This window comes from Carassius gibelio, chromosome A17, assembly GCF_023724105.1.
Source record: "Carassius gibelio isolate Cgi1373 ecotype wild population from Czech Republic chromosome A17, carGib1.2-hapl.c, whole genome shotgun sequence".
Taxonomy (NCBI): domain Eukaryota; kingdom Metazoa; phylum Chordata; class Actinopteri; order Cypriniformes; family Cyprinidae; genus Carassius; species Carassius gibelio.
In genome coordinates this window covers 23,374,193-23,401,211 of record NC_068387.1, presented here as the reverse complement: position 1 = coordinate 23,401,211, position 27,019 = coordinate 23,374,193, and the positions used below count along the sequence as shown (strand labels likewise).

At 36.3% G+C, this 27,019-nt stretch overlaps 1 protein-coding gene and 1 long non-coding RNA gene across 7 annotated transcripts in view; one reads left to right on the top strand and one right to left on the bottom strand.

The window, feature by feature from the left end:
- Positions 1 to 3,941: 3,941 nt before the first annotated feature.
- The window catches only part of LOC127933568 (mirror-image polydactyly gene 1 protein), a 72,025-nt gene continuing 48,947 nt past the window's right edge, over positions 3,942 to 27,019 (bottom strand). For all 6 annotated transcript variants that reach the window (XM_052530622.1, XM_052530624.1, XM_052530628.1 and 3 more), the window contains 3 exons: positions 24,320 to 24,411; positions 10,979 to 11,161; positions 3,942 to 4,581 (listed from right to left, as the gene is read on the bottom strand). In XM_052530622.1, the coding sequence (XP_052386582.1) occupies positions 4,515 to 4,581; positions 10,979 to 11,161; positions 24,320 to 24,411 (342 nt within the window). In that variant the 3' untranslated portion in view covers positions 3,942 to 4,514. The remainder of the gene's footprint in view (positions 4,582 to 10,978; positions 11,162 to 24,319; positions 24,412 to 27,019) is intronic.
- LOC127933569 (uncharacterized) lies at positions 14,024 to 19,223 on the top strand. Its single transcript, XR_008147537.1, has 2 exons — positions 14,024 to 16,411; positions 18,984 to 19,223. It is a non-coding gene; the product is annotated as an uncharacterized LOC127933569 (long non-coding RNA).

Below are 27,019 nucleotides of genomic sequence, written 5' to 3'. Positions count from 1 at the left end.
GCAAAACGTTTGGGACATTTTTATACAAAGAGGTGAAATTATGACGGCGCATTTATGCATGCATCTAATTTTCTATATTTCGTTTTTTTTTATATATAATTATTCTATTTATTCTTTTGCATTTGCAATATTTTGTGTCCAAGCTAACAATGCATGCTTAATAATGACTTATTATAATGGCTATTCGAATCAAATTGAATTCTTCAAAAAAGGCTCTCTGCGTTCAAAGCCAGCTTTTGGCTGAGTCCGTCTGGTTTTGACTTGCTGTTGGTAAAAGACCAAGAGAAAATCCAAGTCTAACACACGCGCAGCCTCAAAGACTCGCTTCATAAAAGATCCGATTTCGTTTTAAATGGGATTTTAAACAATATCATAGAGAGGCCAAATCATCTTTTTGTGGAGCGTAACCTACATGATGGGCACGTGAACCTGAACAGATTTGACTTTGATCATGGTATTTTGTATACACGCATTTTGGCTGAGTAGCCGTGAAATTCATTTAATTATCTTGTAATTCCCCCCCGATGCGTAAATAAAATGGATAATTGACTCCAGGCGTGAGAAATCTCGATACGTGTAGCCTATAAAATAAGTTTACATAGCTGATATTTGTGCTTTTTATTTTTGAATTCGATAAAAAAATATATATTTAGAAGTAGAGAATGATTTATCTGAATTTAAATTAGAGATCGCGACAGAAATATTTGGCCTGGTGAAGATGGTCAAGTTAATAAGAATAGCAATATTCGCTACTGACATTTGTAAAATAATAATAATAATAATAATAATAACAAAATATTAGAAAATAAAATGTTTGGTGCAACGGTAAAATGTTATACGGTTTAAAATAACACGTTTAAATAATTGTTTAAATAATCTTAATTGTTTAAATAAGTTACATTCTCTCGTGCGCACAACATATGTATTACATAAAACAGGTTTATATATAGGCAAAGTAAAAATTTCTGAATATCTAACAGAAATACTTGCCCACACATAAAATAAATAAATAAACCATTTCAGGTTTATGGGATTGGTTAAATAAAATCTAATTAAAATACATTACAAATAAGTACCCTACTAATTAAAAATATTATACCATTAATTATATAAATTTTATTCAGCTCATTATGCTCGATAATGTAGTCTACAGAATTTAAAAAACGTAATGTTTGAGTTCATAAATCAAGTTACTGTATCGCTGTCGTTAGGTGTGATTTGATTATGTATATTTGGTTCTCAGATAATCAAATGCTTTATCGGAAACATTGCTTTATTTAAATCATTTATAAATCTTTGTGACAGAATCAGTGACTTGATGATAGTTGAAGCTGATGATGATGAAGACAAAGCATTTTTAATGTGGGCTTCTGAAAATCCAAAAACGAACCAACGCTTTACAAAGGCAGTGCAGAAATATTTAACACAGTTTAGAGGAAACATCTTTACGACTGCGTTGACAGGATAACAAGCTTCTCACTTATTTCCCATATAATTTAAATATGACAGGTATAATTTAGATATGAAATAACTTCCATGGGAATTTTATTGTTTGTAATTGACGCAGTGATTGTACAGGGCATTATTTGACGGGTTTATTTCGACATTTATATGTTGCATTGAACAGTCAGTGCACATCTTTAAACAAGTTAAACGAGCCAGGCTTAACATATGCGAATCCCAGGCAGCGTTCAAACTTATGTGGCATTTCTCGTCTCCCAAATCAAAAGCTCTGACGCTTTCTTCAGCCTTATGGAGCAAAATTTCGACAACAATAAGCACAGCCCTTTAGTTCAAAGCGCCCATCAGCGGGTCTACCAGAAGACCTTTCTTCTCCCTCTTTTCATTCTGAGTTTGGAAAAGCACTACAGGGCCAAGGCGCTCCTAATACCTTCTGATGGGGATTGAATTAATTATCTCCAATAACACAATTGTGCTTGGCCAACGAAAAGAGCAAAGCAATACCCCTTCAGAATCACAGACACGAAAGAAAGGGCCTTTCAAAGGACGAGAGAGAAGAGGGAGAGATCTCTATCCGACATCAGCTTTAGAAGCAGCTGCTTTTCCATCAAAAATGATACGGGAGAAGTTTATTAGAGCTTTGTGCCCCTCTAATATGCATCGACCATGTCAGGTTGGTGGTCTCGCACTCCCCTCGATGGTGCTCCGTGTTTTGTATCTTCATTATTCTACAGCAGGGGCTTTTGGATAGAAACGGCCCAGTTGCTTTCGTTGGAGTTTCATTGTGCTATTTATTCTTATTATGTTTTACATTTTATATCATACATTTATTAGACGATTATAAGAATAACGCATTTGAAATGATGCAATTATTTCAAAAGAATAATGCAAAAAGTCTTAATTTGCACTCTTAAAAATAAAGATTCCTTACTGGCATCTAAGGTTGCATGAAGAAACTTTAACATGGTTCTTATATCAAAAAGGTTCTTTGGATTAAAAAAATTAATTCACACTAAGAAAAAACTAAAAAATGGTTATTTTAAGAACTGTTCACTGAAAGGTTCTTTGGTAAACCAAAAAAATAAAATAAAATAAATAAATAAATTCTTCTATGACATTGCTGCAAATAACCCTTTTGGAATCTTCAATTAAATTAAATTAAATTTAAGCAAATAACCTTAATTAGGCTATTATGGAATTTCACTCTGGTCCTAATGAATATTAATATTATATATTTTGAATTTAGAACAAAAAAGATTATATCGTAATATAACCAAATATTAAGGTTATCCAAATCAATAATGCACATTTTTGAAATTGCAACCAACACAAATTTATCAGCTTGATAAGAACCTGGGAAAAGTAAAAACGTCCCGTAGAAAACGTGCACTATATTTGTATGAATAAACAGCTACTATGAGAAGGACAGAAGCAGACAGAGAAAAAGAGAGAGCTTGAAATACTTGGTGTCGTTATAGCAACCGGATCAGTGGTGCTTTTCTCTGAGGGTCATTCAATAAGTGCAGCCAAAACACGGTTTTAATTAAAGCGTATAAAAGTTTTTTTTTTTGTAAGTCCATGATCACGCATACTGAATTTGGAGGTGGTAATACGGCATTTCACTCCACAAGTCCCAATAAACCCAGCCTCCAGCCCCACTCTGAACATCCACATCTCAAACAAATCATTTAAGAACACACATCTCAAAACAAAAGTTTCTTCCAGAGAAGAAAAGTTGCACCATCAAAGGGCAAGTGTTTTCCATAGGGATGTGGTGGGACACCCAGGTTGTTTCATCTCCACGGAAACCTATAGGAGGAAAATCGACAAGCTTGTCCTGGTGTCGGGCGTTTATTTGAGGGGAGGGACACTCAGCAGCACGTCTGGCCTAAACAGCCCTTTCTTTATTCACCGGTGCATCGAACATATTTCTGAGTACATAATCGATCAGGCTGAAGAGGAGCTCTGCTGAAGGACGGACAGGGAAAGGCAACATTAAGCATGCTTATATAATTGTTTGGGGTATCTATTTGTTGGTAAAGGTCGACAGATCTCTTTGGCCCATTGTTATGTTTGTAAATTATCAGCATGCAAAGCACTTCCCATTAAACACTCGCAACACTTTATGAAGTATTCGAAGAATCATCAAGGTTTTTGTATTGTATTTTATATAGACTTTAAATACCTGCCATTCCTGGAAGATACTGTATATCTGATTTTGCAAATTGGGTTGTGTTAAACAAAAATAGAAATTTTAAGAACACATTAAAAAGTATTAAAGGTAAAGAATAATTGCAAATTTCACCCAGCACAATATTTAGTGTATGTCACTTGAATTATAAAAAGCATTACTTATGGGTTTGATTGAATAGCTGTGTTTAGAACATGATTATGTAGTTTTAAAGATTAATTAAAATAATATGTATATTTTAAGGACGTATTCTATAATTTCTATTGTCAATATATATAAAACCCCTAAATGATAAGCACAGAAACAATTTATTACATAACATTTAAGAGTAAATACCAAACAAGCATTCATGATCATAAAAACTGACTGTATCATCTTGATACACTGCACATTTTACCTAAATCTAATCTAATATTGTTATTATAACTCCCTTTATTAATCGGGGGAAAATGTAAAATATCTATAGTCCAGTTTGTCCGCCACCAAATCCAATACAAAAAACAAAACATAAAAGAAAAAAGCCCAGCCTGATTTTATATTAGCTGGCTTTCTACGGAAAATAAAGTCTCAGTACCTCATAAAATAATTGTCCAATCAAATCTTCCTTGTTTAACCAGACTTAAGAGTTTGAAGGTAAAGGGCTGGCAGCAGTAGTTTCATTGGTGACTGCAGAGAGAATGTGGTTAAACATTTCCGATGGCGTTTCTGAGCCTGGGCTGGAATGAGAACAGGGCTGAGAGAAAGAACGCCACTTCCAGCCTGTGTTTGTCCAGGCCAGGCTTCGGCTGTTTGCTCAGAGTTAAACGCTGCAGCCTGGTCACCAGATGTGGCCGTCTGCTCGGGTCGTCCGGCGGCCAGTCAATCAGATGACTTTTCGGACGCTGCCAGTGCCCACTTTCTTCCGTAACACCTCCACCAGCCGCTCCAACCTGAGAAAGGAAAATCAGAGCGAGGGAAGGCAGATATAAGTGACTGTGTAAATGAAAGAAGAGCAAGACAAACGCAGGCCAGCTCTTAGCGGTTTTCTCCTCACACAAGGCACTCTTGGAGGAACAGAAAGATGCAGAGAGTGGATGTAGACAGTTCTTAAAGTGGGTGAGACATCCATGCTGGTGTCAATGCCCAAATCCTCCAAATATCCGCCTGCCTTTACTCCAGTAAACAGAAGCCTGTGTGTGCTGCCATGTGATTGGTCGGGGTGAGTAAACCTGTGCTTATGAGGGTGATGATCCCACAGACTCTGTGGAAATGGAGGGAGATCTAGACGGGTGAAGGGATTCTTCAGGAGCAAATGAATAATGGGGAATGAAAGCAGACCTGCTTCTCTCCATCCAAACAAATGCTGGTTCTGCTCCAAAAAATATACTCTTCAGAAACTTCAAATGATGTTAAACTATGCAATCAATAAATTAATAAATAAATATATAATAAAAGAAATAATATGACAAAATAGATCAAATCAGGCTTCTTAAATTATGTAACTACAATTGAAACTCACTTAAAGTTACATTACTTAAAAATATGAATATAAAATATAGCAAAGATTTTGGATTATTTTTTATAATATTCAATGTGAAATATTTGTTTAAATTGAATGATAATTTATATATAAATTGTGTGTATATACTCCACACAAAGTTGAGATTTGCTCATACATTTTATGTAAATTAAATGCATTATGTTTATTAATGAATAAAATAAAAATAATAACAAAACTCTCACTCTCGCTCTCTCTGTTTATATATAGTTGTGTGTGTGTAAAACATTCATCTTAAAACATACTGTATAATGCATTTTATTTAATGTATAAGCAAATCTCAAATTTGTTTGTGTTACAACTTCTCAAAGGTGACGACAAAAAAAATGATGAAAAGAAAACTATGCATAAATTTCAATAATCTATTTTAGACCATGCATAAAATAAATGACAAGATTTTAACACTTTATGGTGCCTTTCAAGACTTTAGCCATTAGCACAATGCTAGTTTGGTAAGATCCAAGTCTATAACATTCAGAGCCAATTTTTCAGTACTTACTCTGTGATCTGAAAATCTGATTGGAAATTTACGTTTTGATTAAATTCCTTACATAAAATAAATGCATGTATGACAAATGTACAAGGTTGTAGATAGCTCAGGATTGTTAAATCCCAGCTTTTTCAAATAAAAAGAGCCGATAACATTGAGTTGAAGCGGTCTTACAACAACAAAGCAAGCCCAGCTCTATATCAATATCTATATCAGTCTTCATAGCAATCCTGATAAGACGTGCTTAGCATAGCCAGTGCTTGTACTTATCCAGTGAGCATATGGGAGTGGTCTGACCCACGCATTGCTCCCACTGAAGTCTCCACCTGTTTTCCCGAACAGGGAGATTGAAGAGCAGCCGCAGGACCATATGCATTTCTCAGAGGCGCTCTGTGGTCAAGAGAAATTCATCACTTTGGAGCAAAAAGGAGGGAAGAAGAGGGGGGTGGCATGGTTCAAAACAGCAGACTAATATTTATAAAAGGTCACTGTTGCTAAATGAACAGGCCACGCACATGAGCATATATACATATACAAGCAAACAGCCTTCATATCACACAAGCAATCCACTTCTACCCAAAACACACAAACATGCAGACAGACAGCACAAGGCTGTCTCTCCTCCATAAACATGCACGGAAACACCTTTCACCCTTGTGTGCAAATTTTTAGTGTTTTAAATATATTCATTAGCCTCGCGGTCATGTTTGCACAATTAACAGGTCTGCCTTTCCGTGGCAGGATCTCCAAGGTGTGCCTGCGGGCTGGGGAGGATTTGGTGAACACTGTTTGCAGAGGGTGGCCGTAAACCCAAACATACACGCCAGGGAAGAGGCGGCAAAAGCACAAATCCCGATTAAGAATTCACCGAGTCGCAAAACCAACAATTCCAGCTCAAATAACACAGAGTAAACAGCAGCCGTGCATAAATTCTAAACAACAGCACGTTTTATGTATGGAACGACAACATATCCGTGTTTCAATGCAAAAGAAGATCCTGTTTATAATCTATAATTATGCCATGACAATGTCTGACAAAAATGCTCGAATGAAATGCTATAAGATCATGCTGAAAACTCAGGCCTCTGTAGAGGGATTTTTAGTGGTACACAAGATGCAGAACGGCACAAAAGCAGGCCTGTGACAGACAGAAGAGACTGAAACAGCATGATGGGACCGGTGTTATTGTAGTATTTTAGTACCAGTGTTATAATTTGTATTAATATTATGATTTCGTTTTGATTTTTATCTTTTTAAATATTTTTATTATATAATTATTACAAAATATATTTTATTTAAATATATAGCTTTTATTCATTTTTATGTTTTATTTTTTCATTTTTATTTTTGTGAAAGTTTTACCAAATTTGTTGTGCTTTTTTGTATATATATATATATATATATATATATATATATATATATATATATATGTCTATAGTTTGTATGAACTGTTACTTCAGTTATTTTAGTACATCAAGTTAAACTATATGACAAATGAGAAATGTTGACAAGGCAGCTTGCTGAAATAATAAAAAAGTTTGTTTTTAATTTATATGCATATTAAATAAACATTAAAAATATTTATATATAGTTTTTATTAATATTCTGAATTAGTTTTCATTTTTTTCTATTTTCATTTATTAAAGTTTTTGTTTTTGTCATTTTCATTAGTTTTTTTATATTAATTCTATATAGTATTATTAATTTTATTTCAGTTGCAGTTTTAGTTATTTTAGTACATCAAGTTAAACTACATGAGAAATTGAGAAATGTTCCCTCTGCAACTAGCTGAAATAAAATAAGTAAATTTGTAATAAATATAATCAAATTATAAAATAAAATAAATATTATTTTATTTCTTTTAAAGTGTATTTTATTTTAAGTAACAACTCTTTTCTATGGTTTTACTTTTAATAGAAATCCCTGTAGTTAGTAATAACCCTGGATGAAATGCACCAGACACAGCACATTTGTGGCCCATCAGGCCAATGAAAAGGTCCTTTGTGCGCTTCTTACAGCCAAATTTGATTCAGTAGGTCATTAGACATTCAGCTCAGCTCCTCCATCAATGGGCCTGGAGGAATGGCACTCAGGTGCTACATTCTGGGCCGGCGCTGGGCTTCCTCCTCCCTGGTTCGCCCCGCTGTGGGAGCCTGGAGGCTGATCGCATCACCCCTGCATTCTTCTCACCGCCATGTGACAAGGCCCACGTCAGAGTGGCTTCCCACAGGCCAGCCAGAGTCCGGTGAGTGCAGGGCATCCATCTGAATGTCAGCTAGCGGTCAGGTGTGACCGGCTCAGTTCTCCTACCACTTACTGCAGACGATCACAGTTGTACACACACACAGATGCTGATGCTCTATGGAACAAAATAGCTGTCACCTCGACCCTAACCATCTCTTCATGAGGGCTCACTGCAAGAAAAATATCTCTTTTCAAATTCTGTCACATTAACTCACCCCATAAACTCAAAGTAGATTTGTCATTTTTTCCTGGAACACAGAAGCAGGACTTTTTTATTAATCTTAATAATTTACATAACTTTCCATATAACAGATTATTCACTCTCAGAATTTTTTTTGCATAATTCATGTATTTAGAGTTAAAACAGCTCATCACTGTGGCAACTAAATCCAATGGACATTTTTGTACATTATTTACCCCTAAAAGCTTCATACCAGTACCTTAAGGGTACATACAGTATATTACTACTCTGTGATACAAATAAGCACTTTTTAAGGGTTGATAAGGTGCAAAGTTGTCAACTAAAGAGTACTGTTCTGGTGATAAAATGCTGTGTATCTAAAGTTACATTTTTTGCACATTTGTTCTGAGCAGTTTTTTTAGTTAACTAAAACTAAAAACAAATCTACTTTAAATAAAATAAAATATTTAAAAACAATAACACAACAAAATTGCAAAAAAAAACAAAAAACAAACAAACAAACAAAAAAAACAAAAAAACTAACGGAAATGTAAAAATAAAAACAAATTCAAAAAATAAATGTATGTATAATGTTATCTCAATTATATACAAAACAACACTTCTATGAGTGTACAGTCATCACAGCTGTCAAATTAAGCACATTTAAATAAATGAATAAATAAAAATCAGTAAGCAACAGAAAAGTTGTCCATGTTACTTGGGTGCTTATTCCCTGAAAACAGTCATGGTCACTATGAACTGCCCTTGTACCAAAACAGAACTCGTCATCATATATAAATGTTTCCTATACAAAGAGATTTGAAATTATGTGATGGTGTACAAATAATGACTTTGGGTGAAGCACTCCTTTAAATGCAAAGTTCACCCAAAAATGAACATTTTGCTATCATTTACTCACCCTCATGTCATTAAAGCAGTTTGACTTTTTTTGTTCTGTGGAACACAAAAGATGTTTAGATTTTTTTCCCTTAATGAAAATCAGTGAGTTTCAACATTCTTTAAAATATCTTCTTTTGTGTTCCACAGAACAAAGAAAGTAATGAGTGTGAATAAATGATGTTCATTTTTGGGTGAACTATTCCTTTAAGAAATTATTTGGCACTAATTCAGGGCCTCAGGCAATAAATAACATGCTGACTCTCAGAATACAGGGAACTTGTTAACTTCCAGTAATACTACACATAGACTCTTCCAGTAGTCCTGTGCAGGGCTGAAATGAGCAGCTTGATTCTATGCTGCAGACAGTAATGACTCAAACTACTGAACCTTGCACTGTGGACGTCGCTCGGTCAGACCAGTGTACACATACAAGCTGCTCTGATACATATTTGCTGTCTGTGTGAGGACAGCAGAACAGGTCAAAGCAAAGTGCATTGTGGGATATGGAGTTTCATGTCATGCAGAAGAGGCTATGTGACTGAAACCCTTCAGAGCGGCATGTGTAAACAGAGCCCTAAAGTTCTGTCATTGTGATGGGGTGGTGGGGGGTTCTCCCTGTGTTTTGAGCAACCCCTCAGCTCAGAATCTCCACCCCCTTTGGTTAATTCATCATGTAAATAGATCAGCAGGCCGGCTTGTGTTTGCTTTGCGTAGCGAGCCCCCAATGTGAGTGAGACAATAGGGAGAGAGAGGGAATTTCTACCAGGCAACCAGTTTATAAATGTACAGAACAGAGAGAATGAGAGAACATGCTTAAAGAATGTCCAACAAGTGTAAGAATATCTCCAAACAGAAATAAACAGGCTTCTTTAATGGAACACATAAATGGAATTTATGTAGAATGATCATGCTTTTTTCAATGCAATAAGTGACTAGAAAAATTACCAAAAAAAGTAGTCCAAATGAGTCACATGGATTTGAGATTATGGACTACTTTTTGTAATGCTTTCATGGTACTTGACAGCATCTTTCCTCATTCATTGTCATGGAATGAAAATGAGCAGCATGAACATTCTGCATTACATCTCTTTTTCTGTTTCACAGAAGTCATACAAGTTTGAAACTAATGAAGGGTAAATGAGGACAAAACTGTCATTCTTGAGTGAATTAACTGTCCTAAGAACCCAAATCGAAATTAATATAAGAAGAAAAAAAAATCATCAGCCATAAGTTTTCAGTGTCACATGAGCCTTCAGAAATCTTTCACATATGCTGATTTGCAACTCCAGAACCATTTATTCACAAAGAGTTGACTGCAGCTGGAGTCAGTGCTTCAAGAACCACTATGCACAGACGTATGCAAGACATGGGTTTCAGCTGTAGCATTCCTCGTGTAAAGCCACTCGTGAACAATGGACAGCATCAGAAGCGTCTCGCTACTGAGTGGTCCAAAGTTATGTTCTCCGATGAAAGTAAATTTTGCATTTCCTTTGGAAATCAGGGTCCCAGAGTCTAGAGGAATAGAGGAGAGGCACACAATCCACATGCTTGAGGTCCAGTGTTAAGTTTCCACAGTCAGTGATGGTTTGCGGTGCCATGTCATCTGCTGGTGTTGGTCCAATTTTTATACTTTTTAGTTGGCCAAGATTTCTAAAAATCCTTTCTTTTTATTGGTCTTAAGTTATATTCTAATTTTCTGAGATATTGAATTTGGGATTTTCCTTAGTTGTCAGTTATAAACATCAAAATTAAAAGAAATAAACATTTGAAATATATCTGTGTGTAATGAATGAATATAATATACAAGTTTCACTTTTTTAATGAAATTAGTGAAATAAATCAACTTTTTGATGATATTCTAATTATATGACCAGCACCTGTATATATGTATATAGACTGGTAGTTTAACATGATTGTGGTTTGTTAATTAAACTTTCCCATGTATAAACATACAGTGCATGTGTCTGTACTCACCTCTGCACTTTCTCATTGGCCTCCCTCTCTCTCTCCTGGGTCAGACATAGTTGGGTCTGAGCGCTCTGAAATTCTGATGTCAGCTGCTGCAGACGGTGCAGCAGTGGCTGAATCTCGCTCTGGCTCTGGCTTGAGGTGGCAGGACTGTCCAGCCTGGTCATATCAGCCTGATGTTGCAACACACTGAAAACACAAAAACAGTTTTGATCCCTAAGTGTAATTAGTGTAAGAGTGATTCATGAATTGGCCATGTTCACTTGGCTGCTTATAAGAAGGGCTACCAAATCTTAAGTCAGTATTCAAAAAACATAACTACTACTTGTTTATTTTTTAATAATTGAGTTTTTGCTTCAATAAAATATAAAATGGCTAATATTATAATACTTTTAACCATCAGGAGTTTACCACATTTAAACTCATTCAGCAGAATTCTGCATTTTTCCCCTTTATTAAATATAAAATGTGAAATAAAGTGAAATATAATGTGAATAAGTGCAAAGAATATGCATGGGCCAAGTTTTGCATAAAAAAATAATTACAAGTACTTTAAAATCTAGATTTTATCAACAAAACCTATACTCTAAAAAGTGGTTAACTGCATTTGCTAACTATTAGAGCAATATCTACCTGACTTAACCCATAAAAATTAGCTTTATTTTGGTGAAAATTATCAGGTATTCAGGTTGATTCAGCAATATTGACTTGACCAGTTTTAGATGTTTAGGTTACCTTGTTTTCAGTCTGTTCTAACAAATGCAGTAGGCAACATAGTTTAAATGATTGCTTATGAATTAAAAAAAATATTAACTATGAACTCTACTGAATTTGTAAGTGCATCTATTTCCAAGTAATATCGATTTCAATGCATATAAAAACTACACAACTACATATCTTTGTTATTCATCTCACACTTCAACAGATCCTTCGGAAAGACAATCATCAAAATTACAAGAAATTTATAACGGCTGACTGACGGAGTAGCATCAGGGCAGGCTCATGTTTCATAAACCAGGAGAAAAGCCAATGGTCAAATTTCTTACACAAACATGAAACTTGACCCAGAAACAGTGAGAGCATGCTTGCAGTTTACCTGGAGGTGGGAATCGTAACTCTATATCAACAGACACATCTGATATTCAAACGGAATGCCAGTACAAGAAACAATATCTGGGGCTAATAATTCCTCAGAATGTCAGCGGAATACATTAGCGCTCTGACGGCGCTGCATCCAAGTCGAGGTGAAATCAGACAGGTGTTTTTCAACAAGGTGTGAGATAACGAGGGTCAAGATAAAAACGAAAGGGTAGGGGCGACGATTAGAGATACATATCAGGTACTCGTCATAAATTGAAATGCTGCTAACTGTCACAAAAAAACAAATCAACTTCTTGAGAAAACAGACGTTTTAAACAACAAACATTTCTAATGAAAACATGATGCAGCTTTCCTGTGCAAAAAAAAACAAAAAAAAAAAACACCCAAAATGCTGAAGTGTTGCCAAGGCATTCCTTTATTTGATATGGCATTTACAGTTCAAGTAATTGTGCTCATAAAATACCCGTGCCAATGTGCAAAGATGGTTGTGTGCTTTCAGAACTGCATGCAGCAGTCAAACAATTGCCTCTGTGATGAATAATAAAAAATGATAACCGGTAACTCCATTAATTTTAACATAAAAGCGGATGCAACCATTTGTAACTTGAAATTGCGAAGCTCCTGGTGTCATTAACTTTGAAAGCGACTTCAGTGATATTGTTCCTCTGTGCCATTATCATTATATTTGTGGCGTGAACTCTCCTTTTCTTTTAAATGTAGAAACTATCATTTTGAGGTTTCATTCTTGAAACGTTTCGTTTGCTCCCAATTATTTATTTAGAAACTCTCCATTATAGTGCTTTATTGCAAATTGGTATTTGTTATCATAATATTAGAATTTATTATCACAGTCATGAACAGAGTGGTTTATAGCGCAAACTAAGTTTGACAGGATCTAGTTATTTTTCTAGTTAATTACCTATAGCTGGTAATAAATCATTAAGTCTCACTAATTTAAAGAAATAGCTTTCTCTTTCTTGCAGAATAAGGTGGATAGACTTCCTTGGTTGCTGTGTGGTTACATACTGTACAACTAATAGATTTTATCACCCGTTTCATCGTCTGTCAAACAAAAAGTAATTTTGTCTCCCCTTAAAAAGCCGCAATATAACTTTCTATGATAAAAGGTGGTTAAAAAGCTGTCAACAAGCTGCAGAGGACTTATGTGCTTTAATACGACACAAAGAGCATGGAGATGTCAATGTCAGGCCTAAATAATGATAACACCTGCTCCCCTTTTTATTCAAGCAGAAACTAGATGAATGGCTGTAATAACACACACACACAGGTACACAGTGCACACCTGCGACCACAGACGTACAGCAAACCTCAGCGCTATTAAGTGGGCAGTCATATTAGCCAGGGAAACAATGCATTTAGTACAATGCCACAATTAGCTGTCAATACAAAACGTCTGTCTGGCTCACATGCCTGCATGCGTCTTTAGTGACAGAGACATCAAGATTGATTGGCAGCAGCTTTTGTCTTATGTGCCTGTATGTTGTTGCCCTAAAGTCATATCACTCATTCAGTCTTGCTAATTAGTTCCAGGAAGGGTTCCATGTCAGGGTCTTTTCTTTTTTAAGGCAGGAGGTAATCAATTCTGATGTGATATTGATGGTAGAGAAAGTGATGTAAATTTGTGTGCTTTGTTTAATTAAATGCAAACATATTGGGTACAAAGGTCCAATGACAGTGACAAACAAGGGCAGAGAAGCATTGCCACACTATGGATTATCTTATCTAAGTCATCCCACCCCCTCTCAGACACAACTGGTCCATCCTGATCCCCGCTTTATGAGAATGATTATAGTAGGTTATATGATGTTCCTGTCCCGCTCAGAGGAATGGAGATGCCAGTAAAAGGGAGCTCCATAAACAGGTATATAAACACTACCTGTCTAGTACACAGTTTACAGTTTAAATAGAAGCTGTGATGGATGTGTCAAATTATACACTGTAAAATTTTTCCAGGATTTCACAAGATATAACTGTAATATTTCACAGTTAATTACATTATTACCACTTCACAGGCTTTAACTGTGATAATTCACAATATAATACCGTATTTAGACTTTTACTGTGAAAATAATGCAGGCGCGGGGCTTTTACAAGAAACTACTGTGAATGCCGTCTTTTTTGAGTGGCAACTGCGGCAGCGTCATCAGAGCGTCATCAGAGCTCTCTGATCTACATGGTCTCATTCGGTGGATTCAGACAGCGGTAAGTGTTTAAATGTCAAACTTTATCAATTTGATGTTTTTTTCATATGATAGTGCATGTAATTTAAAAGTATGAACCAAATTAGCGTTAGTTGTAGGTTCTGTTGTCATGTTTTTGTAACTTAGCTGGAGCAGACTGGCATCGACGTTTAAGCGCGCAAATTTGAATGAAAAGACGTTGGTTGTAGTGTTAATTATACCGTATTAAGTTAACTGTGAGATGTCTGATTAGATACACCGTCGAACATTTAACTTTAGCTTTACTTAAAGCTTATCTTAGTTACTCTAACAGCGTTCTCTCTTTTACCACAGCATTTTCTACATTGACCGACGATAAATAAAGTTATAAGGTAAGATGTGGCCTTAATGTGGGTATTATGACAGTTATTATCAACTAGATAAATTATGGTGTTTGTGGATTTGGGCAAAGGTGGATTAAATTCATCTCAAATTAGTAACTTTATAATTTTCTTCCCTGCTGTGTGTGTGAAACGGAGCAACCGTTGTCTTTCTCGTCAACAGAAAAATGAATGGGGGGCTTCATCCAGCTGAGTTCACGCAGCATTTTCAACCGCCATTTTTATTCGGATAATTTTCAAAATATTACTGTTATTGTGTCATGAAATGTAGTTTTAAAAGTATTTCAGGCGAGAATGTAGTTGTTTTAAACTCAAATATGCGGTTTATTTATAATGACAGCGTCTATTTAAAAAATGTGTTTCGCCGATCTCGGAGATGAGCTCCATGCGATCAGCGGGAGCTCCGTCATCATGTATCCGCCGAGAGTAGCCTTACCTCGGCTAGATCTTCTGACATTTGCCGCTGGCTCTGATGTGTCTTTAGTGGTTCAAGATAAAATATAATTCATTTGGGGTAAAATGAAACGTTTCTTATCTTTGGCCTATATTCAATTTATCTATTAATATGTTTTATATATATATATATATATATATATATATATATAGGTCATTTTTATTCCTGTCTCTATAGAAATATGAACTTTTGTCATATAGCTCCGGTTGACTGCTCACTGACAACATCTGTCGTTCCTCCTTGTTGAATGAGTGGAGAAGGGTATTCCTGCACAACCGGAGGCTGCAGGAACATACTGTTGAGTTCAAATTTTTCAACTCGGGCGGCAGACGCGAATTCGCGTCAAACGCTAAATGCACAAAAAGCACCATTCGCGCTTAACGCGCGTTTCGCGCGAAGCGCTCTATTCGCGCGTCAATTCGCGTCTTCCGCGCCGCGCTTAACGCCCCATTCGCGCCGCGAGACCTCCAGACGCGCGTAAACGCGCCTTTGCATTGACTTAACATTGAAATCATTCGCGCCAGACGCTCTATTAGCGTATGGTGTGAACACAGCATTATACGCAGCTAAAAAGCTGGTGTGGACGGAGATATTCGTTTTAATTCTCCGTTTCTAAACGAAAACGCAGTAGTGTGGACGGGGCCTTAATTTGTGTGTCTGTGCTGGAGACCAGACCAGATTAGACCAGAGACAAAGCTTAAAAAAGTCAGAAACAACTAGAAAACTGGGTGCTTTATTGTGAAAAAGATATAAGAAATGAAATGTTTATCACATCATCTGTGAACGGGTAATAATTCTAGGAGGAAGAGTACAAGTAGAAACAGCCATAGGGAGATGGACAGACAACAGGCTCTTACTCCATCCTCTGCAAACGGAACATGTAAATTATGTAAATTGTTGTGTGCCAATGCTTTGCCTAGGTAAATCACACACCTCTACTTTGGTGAAGGCCTATTCTTGACTGTGTTTGTGATGGAAATGTTTTTCAGTTCAGTTCCATGCATTTTTTTTTCTGAATTGCAGTACTTACACCTGAATTACACCTTTGTTTAAACTGAGCTAACTTTAATTTGACTCTGTACTGCAAAAGCAGTGACCCACTGAAGGTGGTGACTGGGAACTGACACCTTTTTCATCACACGAATTAAACTAACAGGTTTCTTCTGTCTTTTTGTTTGTAGGTGCTTCTTGGGCATCAACCCAGAGACGGGCACAAAATCTAAGAGGCAGAGAGGTCACATGAACCAGCAAGTCTGCACTCTTATCAGGAAGCTCATTGACTTCGAATGGATGTCAATCTAATGTAAGCTGTGTTCCAATTTAAGAACGGACTAATGAAACACAGTATCTGTGTTAAAGGAACATGCTGACTTTTTGTGACAAGTCTATACATACCCTTCTCATCTCCGTGCTTGCCGTAAGTCTGTCTGAGGCACCCACCGCTAGCCTAGCTTAGCACAAAGACTGGAGGTAAACGGCTCCAGCTAGCATACTGCTCTCAATAAGTGACAAAATAACGCCAACATTTTCCTATTTACATGTTGTGATTTGTATAGTCACAGTGACTCTAACCATCTTCTAACCATATACATACTGGGAACTATATTCTCAGAAGGCGAAGCACTGCTACTTGGGGAGTGATTTTCTCACAGCACCTGAGAAGCCCTGTGGTGAGGAGCAGAGAGTTTGCTCAGAATTGGAGTAAATCACTCCAAAGAAGTAGCAGTGCTTCGCCTTCTGAGAATATAGTTCCCAGTATGTATACAGTTAGAAGATGGTTGTGTCTCATATGACCTTGTTATTTGTACACACTGTGACTATACAAATCACAACATGTAAATAGGAAAATGTTGGCGTTATTTTGTCACTTATTGATAGCAGTATGCTAGCTGGAGCCGTTTACCTCCAGTCTTTGTGCTAAGCTAGGCTAGCGGTGGGTGCGTCAAACAGAGGCACTCAAGGAGATGAGAAGGGTATGTATGGACTTATCTAACTCTGGGGGATACGGTGAATAAGCTAAAGTCCCAAAAAGTCGGCTTGTTCCTTTAAGCTAGATGTAGTTATGCAGTAAGAAGTTTACTGAAGCTATTAAAGGGTTAGTTCACCCAAAATTGAAAAATCTGTCATTAATTACATCCCCTCACGATGTTCCAAACACAAGAATTTTGTTCTACACAAATTAAGAAAATTTTAAGCAATATGAGAGCTTTCTGATCCCACCTATAGACTACTATGTTATAACCATTTTCAAGTCCGAGAAAGGTAGTAAAACCATCGTTAAAATAGTCCATGTGACTACAGTGGTTCAACCTCAATGTTATGATGCGACGAGAATACTTTTTGTGCCCAATGCAATCACATGCATGATCGAGAACACATCACGTGAACAGCATCGGATACTGGCACAGAAAGGAAAAATGTTGAATAAAGTCGGTATTCTATTTTGTTTTGTTTTGTTTCTGCGCAGTAAAAGTATTCTCGTCGCTTCATAACATTAAGGTTTAACCACTGTATACATATGGACTATTTTAACAATCTTTCCGGGCCTTGAAAGTAAAATAATTGCTGTCCATGGAGGATACAGAAAGCTCTCGGATTTCTTAAAATATCTTAATTTGTGTTCCAAAGATTTTTGGGGTGAACTATCCCTTTAATGTGTTCTATAGTGTCTCCTGATTCAATGTAGAGTTTAGACAGACTGCAAAATAAATGTGTAAAATTAATTGTTTTTACGTTTATTTGATTTTAACATGCCTTGATGTCTAAAAAACGTCAAATTTACAGTACTTTACAATAGTTTTAAGTGTAAATTTACATTACTTGCTACTGTGTTGAATTACTATGCAATTTAGCATGCAATTTTTGCTTAAAGGGTTAGTTCACCCAAAAATGAAAATTCTGTCAGTAATTACTCACCCTCATGTTGTTCCAACCCCGTAAGACCTTCTCTCATCTTCGGAACACAAATTAAAATATTTTTGATTAAATCTGAGAGCTGTCTCACTCCTCCATAGGCTTCTAAGGGATTGAAACTTGCTGGCCCAGAAAATGTATTAAAAACATCATTAATATAGTCCAAGTGACTACAGTGGCTCAATCTTACGTTTACCAAGCAACGAGAATACTTTTTGTGCGCAAAACCCCCCCAAAAATAATGACTTTATTCCACTATTCATTTCCTTCTCTCTGGGCCTCGGGTGAATTCATGTAGTATAACAGCGTAGCGCTTCTGTGTTATACATCACATGCATCACACACATGACCAGCGTCGGCCAATAGTGAGCCTACGTGTGACGTATAACACAGAAGCGCTACGCTGTTTTACTACATGAAAAAACTCAAGGCCCACAGAGAAGGAAATGAATTGTGGAATAAAGTTTTTTTTTTTTTTTTTTTTTTACGCACAAAGTATTCTCGTCGCTTTATAAACTTAAGATTGAGCTACTGGAGTCACTTGGACTATATTAAAGATGTCTTTAATACATTTTTCTGGGCCAGCAAGTTTCAAACCCTTAGAAGCCGATGGAGGAGTGATCCAGCTCTCAGATTTCATCAAAAATATCTTAATTTGTGCTCTGTAATTACTGACAGAATTTTCATTTTTGGGTGAACTAACCTTACAATCATGTTACTTTCAGTCCTGTTACTCACGTGAAAAATAATAGGACTGGGTAAAAGTAACAGGAGTGATTAGAGTCCTGGTTTGTTGATTTAATATTAATTGAGAGTACTATTCACATTTTTTTTAATAGTTGAAATTACTTAAATTGTAGACATTTTAGGATTAGTGTTACAATGCGAGCACCATACTTACAGGGAGTCAGTCCACCACAGAGTAACTTAAACTTTTTGTCTTTCTTATCTTTTGTATATAGTGGATAGAACCCACACTATGCAGGTGCCAGCTGCGAGGGAAGGAGCGAGATACCTGCGACCCTCTCTATTCCCACCTTTTTGTCTTTTCTTACATCTCTCTCCCTCACTCTCTCTTCTGTCTCCTTCTTTCTCTTTTGACACACATTCCTGTTACCCAGTGTCAATCCCTGTTGCCCAGTGTTTTATTCATGTAATTAAATTGTATTTTACTTCTAAAAAATAAAAGTTATGTCACTGTTTTTATCAGTTTTGTTTGGTCCATCATTTATGCTAAATCACAGTAATAGATAGACATTCACAGTTATGTACAGTAATTCTACAGCTGCTTACTGCTAAATTACAGTAATAGATAGACTAATTTCACAGTTAAATACATTAATTCTACATCTGCTTGCTGCTAAATTACAATAATAGACACTAATTTCACAGTTAAATACATGAATTCTACAGCTGCTTACTGTTAAATTACAGTAATACATAGACACCAACTGTAATTTCACAGTTAAATACATTAATTCTACAGCAGCTTACCGCTAAATCACAGTAATGCGATGTCAGAATTACTGTGAAGTCACAGTATACAGCTGTCATTTCACAATAATTTACTGTAAAAATGTTACAGTAACTTACTGTGAAAGTCATGCAATTATTAACCTGCAATTTATTGTAAATTTACAGTCAAATAATTAACAGTGTAGGTGATTATACCAAACCCTTAAAAATAAAGGTTCACAAGGAACCTTTCAGTGAACTGTTCATAAAAAAAATTTTTTTTTAATTAGTGCAAAAAGTATTTAATAATCTGAGGAAAATTTTTCCACTATAAAGAACCTTTTGTGCAATCGAAAGATTGGATGGATGTTAAAGGTTCTTAATGGAACCACAGTGACAATTAAGAACCATTATTTTAAAGTGCACACATAAAATAATAAAATTTTCTGGAAAATTGACAGGCCATAATGAATGTATTTACTACAAACAGATTTTCACAAAACATTAATTGATGAACTGGAGTGGTGTGGATTATTGGGATGTTTTTATCAGCTGTTTGGACTCTCATTCTGACGGCACCCATTCACTGCAGAGGATCCATATCTGAGCAAATGACGTAATGCTACATTTCTCTAAATTTATTCTGATGAAGAAACAAATGCATATCAATCTTGGATGGCCTGTGGGAGAGTAAATATGAGCAAATTTTTATTTTCGGGTGAACTACTCCTTTAAGTATGAGCAACAGTAACAACGACAGTGAAACCCACTAATAAAAGAAATACTAATAGCTCCCCTTGTACATTTAAACATTCTATTCACTGCATTCAACCAAACATATGCTACTTGTTAAAACAGTGTTTGTTAGTCTAGTTATAAAGGTTGCCAGACAGCCGACCTGAGGACTCTGTTAAACTTTAACCAAAACTGTAAGATACCTGATCACAGGGGTGGGATCCCAACGAACCTGCCCTCTAACTCTACCGGCCAGTTAAACATTAACACCACCACAAAATGCTATCAGATGGGAAATGTAAAATAACCTTTTCATAGAGACCATTTATCTACAGGCAAAAAAAGTACATAGAGACCGCCGACAAAGCAGAGACAGACGTTCTACTGACAGGTGTCTATAGCAACCTGATGTGGAAATGAACTAACTACGGACCACGTCCCACTGCAAGCATTCCTTGCACCAATCACTCATGCTGACAGCTGCTGATAAAGGCCATGGCTGTTCCAATATGTCTCGTTCCCTCAATAGAACACAGAAATAAGAGAACACACCCAATGGTGAACACAAACACCAGAGTTGTGATCACTCGTTCATGAAAAAAAAAGAATTTCTTGTGCTGAGCCTGAGCAGGAACACTGCTGTGCATTTGGATAAAGCAGCCACTGCTTGCTGGGAGGGGTTCCATGCAATCTACAAAATGTATTTTGCTGCACAGAACGGCGAAGACGACTAATGCAGCGGCTGCAGTTTGCTCTGTTTTGGGGATAAAGTCTGTTAATGCCACAGGCGATATAAATATCACACAAATTCAAAGTTTCCATCTAGCAATGTGGCATAACGACTGGTGTTATCAACATCCAAGGATTTCTGAGAATAAGTAATCTCAGCTCAATCGGCGGGGGTTTGAACGAAAGGGGGAAAACACAAGAAAATGGCAATAAATGCCACTGATGATCAGTTCGCCGAGAGATGAATGATTAGAAATCTTTACAGAGATCAGACAACTTGCTACTGTGTTACCTCATATACAAAGTTAATAATAAACACAAATATCAAACACCAAAATGAGAGAGGGACTGTGCAAAATAGTCTGGTTCAAATCGGTTTATATATGCATGTACATATCACATTAAACTGATCAAATATTACAGTAAAGACATTTATAATGTTATAAAAGATTTATATTTAAAATAAATCTAGAAAAAATCTGATGAAATCTCAGCGTTGCCAAAAAACAAAAAAACAAATATATATATAAAAAGGGACATAGAATATACAGTTTGTACAGTATAAAAACCATTACGCCTATGGGATTTCCCCACTTTTCACAAAAACAAACGTGTGTTTGTGTGTGTGTTTTATTTTAGTTTATATATAGATATATACATTATAATATGCAATAAATATTAAAAAAAATAGAAAATCATATATATGATAAAATATTATAATAAACTATATAAATCATTTATATGCTAATTTTATTATATGATGTAATACATATTAGCGTTATCATATTAACAATAAAATTTCATGCTAATATTAATGCTAATCCATAGATGTTTGAGGTTTATAGATTTTTTTCAAACTTCAAATATTAGTGATATTATGAAATTTGTTGATGATTTATTTGATGAACATGTCAGGGCAGGTTTTCTTATGCTTACAGCGCAGTTAAGGACCATTCAGACCAGTGGGTCAGATTAAAAACTGGGCTCTTTGGCTTGTGGTGGAGTGCAAGAGTATTGGAAAGAGAGCTCATGTATATGTACGTTGTATCTGCTAATGACTATCGAGCTGCAAGTGTTGACAGGTCGAGCTGTTAGCATGTGTGATAACGAGCGATCACTGGGGAGTTGGGACCGGTGGTGTTAATACACGTCTATCCAGCGCTGCCTCCATCCTGGCTGACGCTCAAACAAAGCACCTTAAACTCACAGTCTAACCTCTCCTTCACCGGCCGGCCAATGATAACCCATTAAAACAACCCACCCCAAGTGAACAAAATTGCCTAAGTGTTTCTCTTTATCAGCAGGGAACGTGTGTACACTCCACTATTCGGAGCCAGTTCTATCAGAGGTTCATGCCGCAGACATTTTTTTCTACCACCTCATTCTCTCTCTCATCTGTTCGCTGCCCTTTCATGTGACACAGACTGTCTGTTATCCTAAAAGACACAATGGAGGTGGTCGGGCAATCCTGAGAGCAAACACACGCAGCCATACTCTGGCCTTTGTTGGGCCTGGAGGATTCTCCTTTTAAAGGTTCAGCGCTGCAGTCACATTGGCAGGGGCTGGGGACCAGCGCTGGACACCCTGACGAACACACAATGCAGATTGTCTGAGGAAATACAATGTGTTCCTCCTCCTCCTCCTGCTGGGGCAGACAGAAAAGACTACAAGAGAGAGAACTCTCTTCTCAGATTAATTGAGTTGGTTAACACCCAAAGAGGTTTACATGGTTTTTTGAAGATTAAAAAGTTGTTTAGAACATAAAGAATTTTTTCAGATAAGTGTGTTATTTTCTTGAATAAGTCTTAATGGACCCTAAAAGAAGTCTGGTGGCACGTTAAAATATGGTTCATTTTATTAATTTATTAATTTACTGGGTTAGATTCCATAAACTAGCAGTGAACAATACTTAATAAACAAGATTTGTTTACAAAAAATTATATTTTATTCAGCAAGGATGCATTATATTTATAAGTAGCAGTAAAAACCCTTATTACGTTAAATAAATTATAAATATAAATAAATTAAATCGAATTACAATAAATTATATTTCAAATAATTATTTCTTATATTTGAAACAATCGCTGTTCTTTCTATTTATTAAAGAATCCTTATTAAAAAACTAATCAAGGTTTCCACAGAAATATTAAGCAGCACAATTGTTTTCAATTTTTATAATAATCAGAAATGTTTCTAGAGCAGCAAATCAGCATTTCTTTTTATTTTTTAAGGATCATGTGACAATGAAAGGTTGGATTAATGAAACACAAACACGCAATCATGCACAACGAGATGCGGAAGAGATCTAATAAGATGTGATGAATGCAAATGGAAAGTCCTTGATACACACGGATGTACGTCTCTGTGAAGCCGGATGAAGCTCACTTAACCAGCACGACCAGTTTATGAGCCAAATATATTCACTCCATATCATCTATCAAAGCAGCCCTCACTGACAGATAAACCCCAAGTAAAGCAAACAAGGCCTCTAGCTGGAAGACAGGAACCGGGGAGGGACGGTCTGCGGTAGTCCATCACGGCCACTGGGAACGCTTTGGTTTGGTTATTTAAGACCCTGACTATCATTTTGAATAAAACCTTAAATAAGCAGAGTTCAACTCGCAGGCCAAAACAATCAGATGTTAGGTGCTGAAACGTTTGCAGTTGGTGCCTCTGGAGGCTTTTTTGTGCTGAGAATCCCTGCATGGACAGACAGCGTCTGCAGGAGACGTGGCTCCAGAACACAACTTCACATACGCTCCAGTCCTTTTGAGATCATGAGTTTGCAGTAATCTGATGACTCAATGCACTTAAGTCAATGATTTAGTTTTCTCTGGGCAAAGCAAACAAAACATATAGAAGCCAGTTTCAGTGTTCATAATCTGTTATAAAGCTGGGCGATGATGACTCTTTGAGCTTTCTGCTTTCTGCTTCAATCAGAAACAGTAATGAAATGAGTCACATGTAATGAGTGTCTTTTTTAATTATAAAAGTTTTGTGATAACCACCTCATTAACAACTATTCTACTGCTTCTGGCTGTCAAACACATGCCCACAAAGGAGCTAAACAAGAAAAAAAAGTTTATACTGTTTAATAACATACATACACTCAAGGTTTAGAAAAAAGGTTTATAAAAGGACCATTTTGGGTTTCCCAAAGAACCTTTCTCCTAATTCCTGCATATAACACCAACACATTATCCATCACCTGAATTATTACAATTCTCCAGAACAACTTGCCCTGCTCCTTTGTTTATTTGCAAGTTCATTAAGGCATGTCACAGCAGGTTCATTCTCTGTCACAACTCAAACAAACTGTAAAATGTATTGAGTGAGTGGTTTAAGGTGTTACTGTGAAGTGTAAGGTGAGGTGGTTCACCTGCGTGAGGTTTGCAGCTCCTCTTTCAGAGTGTGACTGTGCAGCAGGGCTTTCTCTCGTTCTCTCTCAGCTTCCTGAAGCTCCTCCTCAAGCTGTAGAGATTGGAGAAATGCATGTCAGCTCATATCAAGCTCTGTTACAATACACTGTTCATGTATGGACAGAACTAAACTTTAGGAAACACAAAGAGTTGTAGTACATGAAGAGAACAGTTAAAATGAATACATAATATAGGTAATTTACTTTATTGTCTCTTAACTAAACTTACAAATAATTCCATGAGGAGAATTAGCGCACGGTCAATATGAGTTTACCAATAGCAAAAGAAAAAGAACAAATGCAAAGAAATAATACATAAATAAAAACTGATGAAATCAATACATAATAAATAATAATCTATTTTATTGTTTCCTAACTAAAGAAATAAAGGAAAGAAGAAAAAAAGTGCTCAAATTAATACATGCTATTATTAAGAGATACTCAACTACTCATCAAATCTGGCTATAACATGTCATATAGCCTATAACAAGTGCTCTCAGACATTTTCTCAGACAACGGATTTAAATCCATCTTGAAAGCATTTTGGAGAGCACTTAAACCTGGTCTTTTCCAGATCAGATAGCTATCCAATCAGAGAAAATGCATGAAGCGAGCAGGTGTAAATAGGACCTAAATAGTAGAATGTGGAGCTGACACAATGGGGAACTAGTCAAAATAAATAGACAAACAGACATGATTTTTCACCAATGTGGGTGTAAAAATAAAAAAACTGAAATAAAATACAAACACTAAATAATATGATGCAAATCAATTCTAACAGCAAAAAATCGAACCAAATAAATTTACAATTTTGCATGCACTGTGCTTTCATCAGTATGTGATTGTGAAAAGCTCAATTTCACACATAATGCCTCTGAAGCGCCTGTTTCGCTTACTGTCACGAAGAGCAATCAAACATTAAATAACATCATTTCATATTTATTGGCTCATTTCATTGTTTTCTGTACTTCAGATCAGGCAGAACTTAACTTTTCTTTATCGCCAATGTCAGACAGATAACCATCTGAACTCCAGCTGAACTTCATTCATTGGTTCGTGTGCACACAAGGAGAAACTCAGTCTAAGGTGGATCCAGTTTACTCTACTGTCACCTGCTCAGCAGTGGTGTGTCGTGAGACAGTGGGATCCCTGGGTCGGTGGGTGAGGGGAAGGCCGGGTAAACACTGTCCCCTACCTCTCAGTGCCTAAACCTGCGGCACAATAAAGCCCCTGCTAATGACCAGCCGTTGAAACAGATGTATTGATGGACTCATCCTATCAACAGCTGGGCGAGGAGACAGACACAATGCAGACTGTCTAAACAAACATGACAACATGTGCTACTGTAAAAAGGCCTGCAATTTCCCCCCCGTGAGAGACAGAGAGAGGACAAAGACAGGGAAAGCTGAGAAGACAAATAGAGAAGGGGGGGGGGGGGGTAGGGGGGTTAAAAGAGACATGTCCGTTTTTTGTTAAAGACATAGTTTCCCCAAAAATGAAAATTCTGTCATTTACTGACTTCCATGTTATTCCACACATGTGTGTCCAGAGGAACACTAAAGGAGACATTTTCAAGCTTCAAACAAGACAAATAAGCACTTAAAGTTTGCGAGTGCTATATTCAAAATCTTCAGAAGTCATATGATATCTTTGAGTAGAATTGCAAATGAAATTTGAGAGTGGAAAAGAAAGATTTTAGGCAAATACTGTCTGTTCTTCATATAAAGAAAATCCTATTAATTAGAAAGCATGAGACATGTGAACTAGACTATGAAAAGTCTTTAAAAAATATGTCCCAAAGTACTTTTAATATGAAAGAATTTTCCGTTATGATTTTTTCCCCAGGTGTTTTACCCCATATTTCGAAAGACACATTGCATTGTGCAGTGTTTTAGAATTAGAATGATTATTAGAACTTTATAGTCATAGTTATCAATATAATAATCATCTTTGGTGTCAATTGGTTTTTAAATGTACTTTTTTTTAGTGCTTTTTATCCCATTAGTGGAAATTTACAGTAAAAATCACAGTATAAGTTTGTCAAGTCAAAAACAGCAGCTCAGATTCACATCAAAGTGTGTCCTTTTGCGTTCCTCATAATAAAGAAAGCCATACAGGTTTGGAATGACATGATGGTAAATAATGACAATGAGTATTGCTTTGTTGCACCATTCCTTCGAATGAATGCAAGACTTGGATTTATCATAAGAGCAGGAGATAAATTACTCTTTGGTAACCTTTTCTATACCGTAGGGTTTGTAGAATTGAGGTGTGTCATTGACAGGCTTGGAATTTCAACAGTTTTCGTCAGAAATATGTGAATGGTGTCCGTGCCTTATCTTCAGGGTGTATCATAAACTGTGATAAACCTTGAAAGCTTTCATCCTAAAGGATGCATTGTCTGCAAAACACATTCAGTATGACACCTGTTTGATATTGAGCAGTATCTTATTAAGATACCCTGAATGGGAGTTTCTTTTTCACTAAAATCAAGTGGAGCACAATAGCCAAAATCAGCAATGCTTCACAAAAATGTTACTTGCAGACATGCAACATGCCCAGCTAACAAATACAAGTATTTTAATAACGTTTTGCTAATGATCCCATTAAGTTATGAAAACATTATTTCTGAATGTTCTGTGAGCATTTAAAATCTCATGT